Source organism: Neolamprologus multifasciatus, chromosome 2 (genome assembly GCF_963576455.1).
Source record: "Neolamprologus multifasciatus chromosome 2, fNeoMul1.2, whole genome shotgun sequence".
Lineage (NCBI taxonomy): Eukaryota > Metazoa > Chordata > Actinopteri > Cichliformes > Cichlidae > Neolamprologus > Neolamprologus multifasciatus.
This window is the reverse complement of record NC_140440.1, coordinates 28243522-28257057: the sequence shown is the minus strand read 5'-3', so window position 1 is coordinate 28257057 and position 13536 is coordinate 28243522. Positions and strand designations below refer to the sequence as shown.

Sequence of the window (13536 nt, the reverse complement as noted above, 5' to 3'; positions counted from 1 at the left end):
AATTAAATCTTTCATGTTCAGTCGAAAGGTTGTCTGTTTCTGATTTATTAGATATTTTCAGTTTCAAAGGCAAAAGGGATAAACATTAATATTAAACCACAGCACACTAACTGTAGTTTAATTTATGATTTTAACAGATCAGCTCGTTACTTGTTAGCAAACACATACCAACCATCTCATTAACAAACACACAGCTAGTTTGGATGATGAATATACACTACAAATTTATGTTCTATTTCTATTCAGCTGTTATAAAGAGAAAGTTTAACGCAGCACTTTGAACATATTTATATCAACGGAATTCAAGCTCTAAATATGTTGAGTCAGTATTTTTTGGAATGTCTGAGAATTGTGAACTACTCTCAAAACAACTGTTTAAATAAAGTCTTTCTTACCTCTTCAGATGTGCGTCTCCTATCAGGAAGCACTAGAGTATTTGCATGGCTACCCGGAACTATGGTAGATCCTATACTCATTCTGGGTCCAACTAGCATGTACCGCTTCTCTCCTGATCTGTACTGGATGCTGTGACACAGTGTCCCATCATAATTAGTCTCTGGCAAATATTTAGAAGTATAGTCTGTGGATTTGGAGCACTGCATTGCAATCAGCACGATGATGCTGACGAGAAAAAGTACAGAAACTGCGCCCAAAGTTATCATAAGGTAAAATATGACATTACTGTCCTCCTCATCTTTTGCTGCACCTTTAACATCAGAAGCTGCAAAAGCCTCTTTGGGCTCCACAAGTTTGACAATCACAGTAGCTGTTGCTGAGAGAGAAACGTTGCCGTTGTCTTTGACCAGTATGAGCAGTTTATGCTCAGCCTCGTCAGTCTCTGTGAATGAGCGAAGTGTTCTGATCTGTCCTGTATAGCGGTCCAAAGCAAAGAGACTGTGGTCAGTAACTTCCTGCAGTGAAAAGAGCAACCAGCCGTTATATCCTATATCAGCGTCATAGGCTCTGACTTTAGTCACCAAGTGTCCTGCGTTGACGTTTCGGGGAATCTCCTCCACACCTTGAGCAGAACCATTGTAGCTGAGTGGATACAGGATGACTGGAGCATTGTCGTTCTGATCCAGGATGAAGACGTTGACTGTGACGTTGTTGCTTAGTGACGGAGTTCCAGAATCTGAGGCAACAACTTGGAACTGGAAAGTTTTCATCGTTTCAAAGTCAAAACTTTTCAGCGCTAAAATGTCCCCATTTTCAGTGTTTATGTTCAGAAATGAAGTGACTTTATTATCTTCACTTCCGTCTCTGATAATATGATAGGAAATGCGAGCATTGTCATTCTCATCACGATCAGAGGCTTTAACAGAAAACACTGAAGCTCCTGGACTGTTCCCCTCAGTAACATAGAAAGTATATGGGCTGAGTGAAAACTCTGGACGGTTGTCATTCACATCGGACACCGTAACACTTATTGTGTTTTCAGATGATAACGATGGTTGGCCACCGTCTTTTGCAACTACTGTTATTATATATTGTGACTGTTTCTCTCTGTCTAGAGTTGTCTTGGTTACTAATGAATACATTTTGTCCTGTAAAGATGGTGATAAAACAAAAGGGACATCATCAATTACACTACAAATAACATTTCCATTGACTCCAGAGTCCAAATCGTTTACACTGATAAGAGCTACTGTAGTCCCAGGTCTGGAATCTTCTGGGATAGAGCTGAAAAATGAGGTAACCTCAATCTCAGGTGCGTTATCATTCACATCAACTATCTTAATAATCACGCTTTTTTGTGTAGCCATTGGAGGCAGGCCTTTGTCTGATGCCTGAATTTCAATTTCGTATCTGTCTCTCTCCTCATAGTCTATTAAACCTTTTACAATGATCTCACCTGTTTTCTCATTAATATCAAAAAGCTTAAAGAATTTACGATTCACGCCATTGCTAAACGAATAAACCACATCCCCGTTGGGTCCATCATCTAAATCTGTTGCGTTTACCTGAATGACTGTTGTATCTACCCGAGCATTTTCATGAAGCATCACTGTGTAAACATCTTTAGAGAAAATGGGGCCATTATCATTTACATCTAAAACTCTGACTAGAATATTCATAGTACCCGATTTCGGAGGTTTACCCCCGTCCATGGCCGTTAGTATGAGCGCGTGGCTTCCTGCAGTCTCTCTGTCTAAAGATTTTTGAACAATCAATACAGGTATTTTACCGTCGTCTCCCGAGTCTTTAACTTCCAAACGAAAGTGGTCATTAGAGCTAAGTTTATACTGCTGAAGAGAGAAGGGGCCACTGTCTGGATCTCGTGCGGGTTGCAGCGGAATTCGCACGCCTGGTAGCACAGACTCAAAAATCTCCAGTGTTGTCTCTTTTTCAGGGAATGTGGGAGAATGGTCATTTAAATCCACCACTTCTATAGCAACATAATGGACTTCCAGTGGGTTTTCTAGCACCGTTTTCAGATTTATTGTACAAGTACTGCTCCGCTCGCAAACCTCTTCCCGGTCAATTTTTCTCCTCGCGTACAGGATCCCGTCGTTTTGATCCACATTAAAAAGAGGATCTATGGCACTGGTTACAATCCGGTATTTCCTGCCTTTTAGTGTGCTTTTCTCTAATCCCAAATCTTTTGCTATATTTCCAACCACAGTTCCTTCTTCAACTTCCTCAGAAATGGAATATCTTAATTGAGCCGATGCCACACCGCACAGAAGCATAGCGATCAAGCACACAACACTCCGTCCTTTCATCCACGTTCGTTCGCATCCTCTTTGTCCCATCATTAAAGCAAAATGAACCAACTCTTCGCGGTGTCAGTCACAGTGTCATAAGAAAAGAGTCCAACACGCACATACCTATGAGATGCTTATTTCAAAAGACATAACAAATCCGGAAAATTTGTAAAACGATCGCAGCACCAATTCAACTTGTTCTGTCTGTAGGGAACCGAGAAGATAATAAAAAGGTGGAACCGTAATGCAATGACGACAAGACACAGTCTGTCTTTTGCCAGCACACTGACACCGTGCGAATTCGTTGTGTATTGCAAGAAAGTCAAAATACTGCAGCTGTTTCCAGGTAATTCTAAAGGAGCATGTTTATTTACTTTGACTTACAGGCTTAGAGGAATCTGAAAATCACTTTTCCTCATTAGCTAATTAGAAGGTTCTAAGTGGAGGCAGTAGAATTAGATTCTGAAAAACGTTAGATGTTTCCAGATAATAACTTTAAATACTAATACTCTGATATTTTATACAAAATATTTATAGTATTTAAATTTATTTTTTAAATAATTTTCAAATCGGGACATGAATACTATGTCAGGAAAACGGACAGTGAATAACGGCCGGTCCAAATGCCTTTCTGTGACGTTATAGAAGGTAAATGAATTAATATCACATGACTGCAAACTATTCCGTTCTCCAACATAAATGTCTTACCTCTTCAGATGCTCGTCTCCGATCAGGTAGCACTAGAGTATTTGCATGACTCCCAGGTACTATAGTAGATCCTATACTCATTCTGGGTCCAACGAGCATGTACCGCTTCTCCCCTGATCTGTACTGGATGCTGTGACACAGTGTCCCATCATAATTAGTCTCTGGCAGATATTTAGAAGTATAGTCTGTGGATTTTGAGCACTGCATTGCAATCAGCACGATGATGCTTATGAGAAAAAGCACAGAAACTGCTCCCAAAGTTATCATGAGGTAAAATATGACATTACTGTCCTCATCATCTTTTGCTGCACTTTTAACATCAGAAGCTGCAAAAGCCTCTTTGGGCTCCACAAGTTTGACAATCACAGTAGCTGTTGCTGAGAGGGAAACGTTGCCGTTGTCTTTGACCAGTATGAGCAGTTTATGCTCAGCCTCGTCTGTCTCTGTGAATGAGCGAAGTGTTCTGATCTGTCCTGTATAGCGGTCCAAAGCAAAGAGACTGTGGTCAGTCACTTCCTGCAGTGAAAAGAGCAACCAGCCGTTATATCCTATATCAGCGTCAAAGGCTCTGACTTTAGTCACTAAGTGTCCTGCGTTGACGTTTCGGGGAATCTCCTCCACGCCTTTAGTCGAGCCGTTGGAGCTGAGTGGATACAGGATGACTGGAGCATTGTCGTTCTGATCCAGGATGAAGACGTTGACTGTGACATTGTTGCTTAGTGACGGAGTTCCAGAATCTGAGGCAACAACTTGGAACTGGAAAGTTTTCAGCGTTTCAAAGTCAAAACTTTTCAGCGCTATAATGTCCCCATTTTCAGAGTTTATGTTTAGAAATGAAGTGACTTTATTATCTTCACTTCCATCTCTGATAATATGATAGGAAATGCGCGCATTGTCATTCTCATCATGATCAGAGGCATTAACAGAAAACACTGAAGCTCCTGGACTGTTTCCCTCAGTAACATAGAAAGTATATGGGCTGAGTGAAAACTCTGGACGGTTGTCATTCACATCGGACACCGTAACGCTTATTGTCTTTTCAGATGATAACGGAGGCTGACCTGCGTCTTTTGCTGTTATTGTCAACTCGTATTGTGACTGTTTCTCTCTGTCCAGAGGGGATTTGGTCACTAATGAATACATTTTGTCCTGTAAAGATGGTGACAATGCAAACGGAACATCGTCACCTAAGGAACAAATTACTTTTCCATTGACTCCTGAGTCCAAATCATTTACACTGATAAGAGCTACAGTAGTTCCAGGTCTGGAATCTTCTGGGATAGAGCTGGAAAATGAAGTAACCTCAATCTCAGGTGCGTTATCATTTACATCAACAATCTTAATAATTACACTCTTTTCCGTAGTTAACGGCGCAAAACCTCTATCTGACGCCTGAATTTCAATCTCATATTTATCCTTTTGCTCATAATCTAGCAGACCTTTTACAGTTATCTTTCCTGTTGACTGGTCAATATCAAAAAGGTTAAACACATTATTGCTCACACTGTTGCCAAATGAGTAAACTACCTCTCCGTTCTGACTGTGATCTGGATCAGTTGCATTCACTTGTATGATTTCTGTACCTACAGGAGCATTTTCATTGAGCTCAACCGAATAAAGATCTTTTGAGAAAATGGGCGTGTTATCATTCACATCCAAAACATTTACCAAAATCTTCATGTCTCCAGATTTTGGTGGCTTCCCCCCATCCAGTGCAGTTAGCACCAATGAGTGACTGTGCGCTGCTTCCCTATCTAGTGCTTTTTGTAAAACCAGTATAGGTATTTTACCATCATCTCCTTTATCCCTCACTTCTAAACGGAAGTGGTCGTTGTGGTTAAGTTTATACTGCTGCACAGAAAACTGACCACTGTCTAGATCCCGTGAAGGTTTTAACTGAAATCGTGCTCCGGGTAGAACGGATTCTGAAATCTCCAGTATTTTATTTTCCTCTGGAAAAACTGGAGCATGGTCATTTATATCGAGCACATCTACTCCTACGTAATGGACCTCCAGTGGGTTTTCTAGCACAGTTTTAACATTTATCACACACGTACTGCTCTTCGCGCACACCTCTTCTCTGTCGATCTTTCGGCTCACATACAGGATACCATCGTTCTGATTTACGTGGAAAAGGGGTTCAGCACCGCTAGAAACAATCCTGTACTTCCTTGTTTTCAGCGTGCTTTTATCTAATCCTAGATCTTTTGCGATGTTTCCAACAACCGTTCCCTCGTTAGTTTCCTCTGAGATTGAATACCTTAATTGTGCCGACGCCAAGCTCCACAAAAACAGGACAACAATGCAGATGACATCGCGTCGTCTCCCCATTCCTTTCTCATGTCCTCTTTGTTCCATGGTTACACCCGAAAGCATCAGTGTCACTTATAAGAGCAACCCAGCACTGTAGCGATCCAATACAAATCGTCCATGAGTAAAGAATAATCACCCTTTTTCTAAAACGAGCATAAGCACGAACAGCGTATTCCCAAGCTCAGAAACGACTGCTTTAATATCCAAACCGGGACGCTATCAAGAAGCTCAACCAAAATGCAACGATAGAAAACACATTTAATGCTGCCTCTTTTCACTATACTGACACCTTGTGAGCAAAACAATCACTACAGAAAATCAGAACTATGTGAAACTTAAATCGAAAGTTAAAACTCATGTGTTATTCTTATTTTGAAGTTTTCGACCTAAATTGAGGGGTATTTGTAAATAAATTATAAGGTAGTGCACTCTTGAAAAAACGCTCAAAGAAAAAAAGTATCTGAAAGTGTGGAGAAGATTCCCTCTAAATGACCAGTAAATTAAATTACTTCATGTCATTAAATTTGATTTATATGTCATATCAGTTACAGCTAATAGAGCTCTGTTGGGACTGTTTACTGTAAAGTGAGCATAAACATGGTCAGGACCATGGACAGCACTTGCCATAGACTTCAAGAATTTCTAGCTATATTTTGTGACAATATTACATTTCCTACACAAGTCACCAGAGGAATTTAAACTTTTTTTAGTCTATTGCTACCGTACATTCAGTCAGTTTTGTTTGCAGACTGATCTTATCTGCTACTACCAGAGAAAATATGGTCATATTGGGTTATGAAAGATAATGTTCAAGAAAAAGGACATGAAGGTGGCAAGACAGCATGAAAAGACAGACAATGACGTTTCATCTATTTGTTCTTGTCCAGTTCAAGCAACTGAGACCTACTAACCTCCTAATCATAAAGGAAAATGTAATGACCAACAAACAAAGTTTGCCAAGGTAAACAAATGAGTACCCCTTTTTTTAAAAGTATGCTAAGGCCATAGAAAAGTATATACCATAGAGTATGCTTTGTCAAAGAAATAAACACTATTGTGCATAATTTTCAAAGTTCTACTTAAAAGCAGCAAATCCATGTCATGCCAAATCATCAAAAGAATTCTTAGTTTTACCATGATCACAATCTCATCATCATTTCAACTAAAAAGTTATCCAACTCAGTCAGACTCAGCGAAACCTATAGATTCAGGTAAATTTAAAAAAGTTTTTTTTTTCTTTCTTTCTTTCTTTTTTTTGTTAGTCTGTGTTGAAATAATAATATCTTTTTTTCTGACATACACTTGTCATAAAAGGTTCACACTAAACAAATCAGTTTGTGCCTGGTGCATATTGATGCATTTAGAGTAGGTTTTGGGAAAAAGGTTCTTTAAATATGCCTTACCTCAGATGTCTTTCTCCTATCAGGAAGCACTAGAGTATTTGCATGGCTCCCAGGTACTATAGTAGATCCTATACTCATTCTGGGTCCAACGAGCATGTACCGCTTCTCTCCTGATCTGTACTGGATGCTGTGACACAGTGTCCCATCATAATTAGTCTCTGGCAAATATTTAGAAGTATAGTCTGTGGATTTGGAGCACTGCATTGCAATCAGCACAATGATGCTGACGAGAAAAAGTACAGAAACTGCGCCCAAAGTTATCATGAGGTAAAATATGACATTACTGTCCTCATCATCTTTTGCTGCACTTTTAACATCAGAAGCTGCAAAAGCCTCTTTGGGCTCCACAAGTTTGACAATCACAGTAGCTGTTGCTGAGAGAGAAACGTTGCCGTTGTCTTTGACCAGTATGAGCAGTTTATGCTCAGCCTCGTCAGTCTCTGTGAATGAGCGAAGTGTTCTGATCTGTCCTGTATAGCGGTCCAACGCAAAGAGACTGTGGTCAGTCACCTCCTGCAGTGAAAAGAGCAACCAGCCGTTATATCCTATATCAGCGTCATAGGCTCTGACTTTAGTCACCAAGTGTCCTGCGTTGACGTTTCGGGGAATCTCCTCCACACCTTGAGCAGAGCCGTTGGAGCTGATTGGATACAGGATGACTGGAGCGTTGTCGTTCTGATCCAGGATGAAGACATTGACTGTGACGTTGTTGCTTAGTGACGGAGTTCCAGAATCTGAGGCAACAACTTGGAACTGGAAAGTTTTCAGCGTTTCAAAGTCAAAACTTTTCAGCGCTAAAATGTCCCCATTTTCAGTGTTTATGTTTAGAAATGAAGTGACTTTATTATCTTCACTTCCGTCTCTGATAATATGATAGGAAATGCGAGCATTGTCATTCTCATCACGATCAGAGGCTTTAACAGAAAACACTGAAGCTCCTGGATTATTCCCCTCAGTAACATAGAAAGTATATGGGCTGAGTGAAAACTCTGGACGGTTGTCATTCACATCGGACACCGTAACGCTTATTGTCTTTTCAGATGATAACGGAGGCTGACCTGCGTCTTTTGCTGTTATTGTCAACTCATATTGTGACTGTTTCTCTCTGTCCAGAGGAGATTTGGTCACTAATGAATACATTTTGTCCTGTAAAGATGGTGACAATGCAAACGGAACATCGTCACCTAAGGAACTAATGACTTTTCCATTAAGACCAGAATCCAAATCATTTACACTTATAAGAGCTACTGTAGTTCCAGGTCTGGAATCTTCTGGGATGGAGCTGGAAAATGAAGTAACTTCAATCTCAGGCGCATTGTCATTCACATCAACTATCTTAATATTTACACTCTTTTGTGTTGATAGAGGAGCAAGACCTTTATCTGATGCTTGAATTTCAATTTCATATTTGTCCTTCTCCTCATAGTCTATCTGCCCTTTTACAGTTATCTCACCTGTCACAGGGTTTATGTCAAAAAGCTTCAGTAACCTAGAATGAACAACACTGCTAAATGAGTAAACAACATCTCCGTTTTGACTGTCATCTAAATCCGTTGCATTCACTTGGATGACTACTGTACCTACAGGAGCATTTTCATTAAGCGTAACAGAATAAACATCTTGGGAGAAAACAGGTGCGTTATCATTAATGTCCAAAACATATATTAAAATTGTCATCTCTCCAGATTTAGCAGGTTTGCCCCCATCCAGGGCCGTCAGTGCTAATGAATGGGTTCCCGCTGCTTCCCTATCCAAAGATTTCTGCACAATTAATATTGGTATTTTCCCATCTTCTCCCTTATCCTTTACTTCTAACCGAAAGTGGTCGTTTGCGCTAAGTTTATACTGCTGAATGGTAAAAGGACCGCCGTCTGGATCTCGCGCGGGCTGTAACGGTATACGTACACCGGGTAACGCAGACTCTGAAATTTCCAGCCTTTTCTCTTCCTGTGGAAAACGAGGAGAGTGGTCATTTACATCCAACACCTCCACTGCAACGTAATGTATCTCCAGCGGGTTTTCTAGTACAGTTTTCAGATTTATTAAACACGAAGTGCTCTCCGCGCACACCTCTTCTCTGTCAATCTTCCGGCTCACATACAGGATACCGTCATTTGGATTTACATGGAAAAGGGGATCTACATCACTATTAACAATCCGATACTTTCTCTCTTTTAACGTGCTTTTATCTATTCCCAGATCTTTTGCGATGTTTCCTACCACAGTCCCTTCGTTAACCTCCTCCGAGACTGAATATCGCATCTGCGCCGAAGCCACAGTACACAAAAGCACAGCAGCCATGCAGCTAAGGAAAGATCCTCTCCCACTTCGCCTCTCGTGTCTTCTTTGTTCCATGGTTACACCGTAGATCACAAGTATGCCTTCAGATAATCGTTTGCTGCAACATAACGACAAAATCCAAACGTTCCTTATATGAAAATACTCATCTTCTGCCTACAATGACGGACATAATGCCAAAGAAACACGGTAGTAAGCTCAACAACGGCCGCGAAAAAAGAAATGGAACCAAACAACCCTGGTGGGAAACTCGTGCAAGGCTTCCTGTTTGGATTACACTGACACCACGCGATCTGCGTTCTCACTGCAGGGAAAAATATTCTAACAAATTTTTTCATGTTTGACAAAAAAAAGTGACACAAATCTCAAAAACATCAGAAGGGTCTGCATAACATTATACAATAAACATTTATTACACGACAAAATTAAGTGATATGAGTCAACACGCTGCGTTAACATCAGTAAGTATAAAAAAAAATTCAGTTCAATAGAAACTCAATCAAGCGAGTCCAATAAAGAACTGCTAATGCTGTGCACTACAGTGCTGCCTGACACATGCTGAGGCTTTTGGATTGCTCAGGCTCCTTATTTCATTTATGCCAGTGGTTTAAGCAAAAGAAGGTTGGGAATAGAAGAGAAGGAAACTGTTAAAAGAAGAGAAACAGTGGAGATTGTGAAAAAAATCCCACGTTCATCACTGTTCAAAGACAAATTGCAAAAGTTGTTTTTTGATTACTTTAAGAATTGTAAATATTCACGACCTTGTCGTCATAAATGGTTATTTCGTTACGAAGCATGCCATTAATTTCATTCCAGCCGCGCTACCAATAAAACAAATGTAAGTAAGGATTGAGACCAGGAAATGTGACGCAAATGTCTTACCTCCTCGGATGCTCTCCTCCTGTCGGGAAGCACAAGTGTATTTGCATGGCTGCCAGGTACTATGGTAGACCCTATACTCATTCTGGGTCCAACTAGCATGTACCGCTTCTCCCCTGATCTGTACTGGATGCTGTGACACAGTGTCCCATCATAATTAGTCTCTGGCAGATATTTAGAAGTATAGTCTGTGGATTTGGAGCACTGCATTGCAATCAGCACGATGATGCTGACGAGAAAAAGTACAGAAACTGCGCCCAAAGTTATCATGAGGTAAAATATGACATTACTGTCCTCATCATCTTTTGCTGCACTTTTAACATCAGAAGCTGCAAAAGCCTCTTTGGGCTCCACAAGTTTGACAATCACAGTAGCTGTTGCTGAGAGAGAAACGTTGCCGTTGTCTTTGACCAGAATGAGCAGTTTATGCTCAGCCTCATCTGTCTCTGTGAATGAGCGAAGTGTTCTGATCTGTCCTGTATAGCGGTCCAAAGCAAAGAGACTGTGGTCAGTCACTTCCTGCAGTGAAAAGAGCAACCAGCCGTTATATCCTATATCAGCGTCATAGGCTCTGACTTTAGTCACCAAGTGTCCTGCGTTGACGTTTCGGGGAATCTCCTCCACACCTTGAGCAGAACCGTTGGAGCTGAGTGGATACAGGATGACTGGAGCATTGTCGTTCTGATCCAGGATGAAGACGTTGACTGTGACATTGTTGCTTAGTGACGGAGTTCCAGAGTCTGAGGCAACAACTTGGAACTGGAAAGTTTTCAGCGTTTCAAAGTCAAAACTTTTCAGCGCTAAAATTTCCCCATTTTCAGAGTTTATGTTTAGAAATGAAGTGACTTTATTATCTTCACTTCCGTCTCTGATAATATGATAGGAAATGCGCGCATTGTCATTCTCATCACGATCAGAGGCTTTAACAGAAAACACTGAAGCTCCTGGATTATTCCCCTCAGTAACATAGAAAGTATATGGGCTGAGTGAAAACTCTGGACTGTTGTCATTCACATCGGACACCGTAACGCTTATTGTCTTTTCAGATGATAACGGAGGCTGACCTGCGTCTTTTGCCGTTATTGTCAACTCATATTGTGACTGTTTCTCTCTGTCCAGAGGGGATTTGGTCACTAATGAAAACATTTTGTCTTTTAAGGATGTTGATAGAATGAACGGTACATCTTCATTTACACTGCAGATCACTTTTCCATTAAGACCAGAATCCAAATCATTTACACTAATAAGAGCTACTGTAGTCCCAGGCCTGGAATCTTCTGGTATTGAGCTCGAAAATGATGTTACCTCAATCTCAGGTGCGTTATCATTCACATCAATTATCTTAATATTTACACTTTTTTCTGTGGTTAGAGGAGCCAGGCCTCTATCTGATGCCTGGATTTCTATTTCATATCCGTCCTGCTCCTCATAATCTATTAAACCTTTAACAGTTAATTGTCCTGTTAGTGAATTAATATCAATAATGCTTAATATGTTTTGATGCATACTGTTGCTAAATGAGTAAACCACATTTCCGTTAGGGCCATCATCCAAGTCTGTTGCATTTACCTGAATAATTGGTGTTCCTACCTGAACATTTTCATTTAGTGTCACTGAATAAACGTCTTTAGAAAAAATAGGCGCGTTATCATTAACATCCAAAACATTTACGAGAATATTCATGTTACCAGATTTCGGCGGTTTGCCCCCATCAAGTGCTGTCACTATTAGCGAATGGCTTCTTGCAGTTTCCCTGTCTAAAGATTTTTGAACAACTAAAATTGGTATTTTTACGTCATCTCGTTTTTCCTTAACCTCCAAACGGAAATGTTCGTTGTTGCTAATTATATATCGCTGCACTGAAAACTGACCACTGTCTCGATCTCGGGCGGCTTTCAGCTGAAATCGTGTCCCGGGCAACACTGACTCTGAAATCTCCAGTGTAGTACTATTTTCCGAAAAAGTAGGTGAATGGTCATTTACATCCAAAACTTCCACTTCAACATAGTGGACCTCTAGTGGATTTTCTAGCACTGTTTTCACATTTATCACACACGCACTGATCTGCACGCACACCTCCTCTCTGTCAATCTTCCGACTCACATACAGAACGCCATCGTTTGGATTCACGTAGAAAAGGGGATCATCGTTACTTGAAACAATCCGATACTTCCGGTCTTTCAACGTGTTTTTATCTAATCCCAGATCTCTTGCTATGTTTCCAACTATAGTTCCTTCTTTAACTTCTTCAGAGATCGAATATCGTAATTGCGCTGAGGCTACAGTCCACAAAAGCACAGCAGCTACACATCCTACCAGACATCCTCTCCTCATTTCCGACTGGCGTTTTCTTTGTTCCATGGTTCTATCCAAAATCACCAGTAATCCATCACAAATAGTTTTTTGACGTTTAAAAAAGACTCCAGGGGTTACCTGATTACAAATACTCCCTTTTTAAACAGGTAAAATGAGGCAAACGCAGACTAGAATAAGAACAGAAAAACTGCGCTAATGTTGTACTGAGACTGGTGTGAGGAGGACGGATTACAAAGCTATGACGACAATATCTTGAGCTGCTGATTTTTGTTATCGCACTGACACCATGCGAGCAGGTGTCTCACAGCAGAGAATTCGTCCAGTTTTTATCACATCTGTTTAATGCAAAATTGTTTTATACTTGGCTACAACTCATACTGTCAAGAAACAAGACAAGATAAAGACGTGGTGTCCAGAATCAATAAGAGATCTCAATGCTTGCCCTAATAAAAAAAACAAAAACAAATACACGGCCTTTCAGAAAATGATCTCACGTTATTTTCTAAAGCCAAAACAATACGTTAAATGATCTACAAACTGTAGGTTTTCTTTTTGTACTTGTAATATTCGAGAAACAGAGAAAGCATGGGAATCATTTTCAGCACCATGGACAGCAATTACAAACCACAAGGAAAACTACGGCCCATTAAGATGGTTGCGTAAGGATTGATATTTACATATATTACATAAACATAAGTATATTATAAACTGCTAAGTGTCAGGTTAAGAAGCTTCAAAATATGACAAACGTGGAAAGATGTTTTAGGACATAAAATACTGCATATGTTGCCAGAAACACATTAGGGTTTTTTGTAAGAGGTCTGGTTATGAGTACGTAAGCTTTCTTAAGCCATCACAAATTCATGAATAGAAATATGCTTATTTCGTAAAATAAAATAAAAACTTTTAATATC

General features: G+C 40.2%; 2 protein-coding genes and 3 pseudogenes across 14 annotated transcripts in view; all 5 read right to left on the bottom strand.

The window, feature by feature from the left end:
* Positions 1 to 13536, bottom strand: part of LOC146524618 (protocadherin alpha-C2-like) — a 216634-nt gene that overhangs the window by 141731 nt on the left and 61367 nt on the right. The gene's annotated exons all lie outside the window — the stretch shown is intronic.
* Positions 358 to 2995, bottom strand: LOC146524627 (protocadherin alpha-8 pseudogene; annotated as a pseudogene).
* LOC146524626 (protocadherin alpha-8-like) lies at positions 3123 to 5789 on the bottom strand. Its single transcript, XM_085174913.1, has one exon. The coding sequence runs from the start codon at positions 5787 to 5789 to the stop codon at positions 3384 to 3386; it is 2406 nt and encodes an 801-aa protein (XP_085031039.1). The 3' UTR covers positions 3123 to 3383.
* On the bottom strand, positions 7115 to 9800 carry LOC146524625 (protocadherin alpha-3 pseudogene; annotated as a pseudogene).
* Positions 9918 to 13536, bottom strand: LOC146524624 (protocadherin alpha-3 pseudogene; annotated as a pseudogene).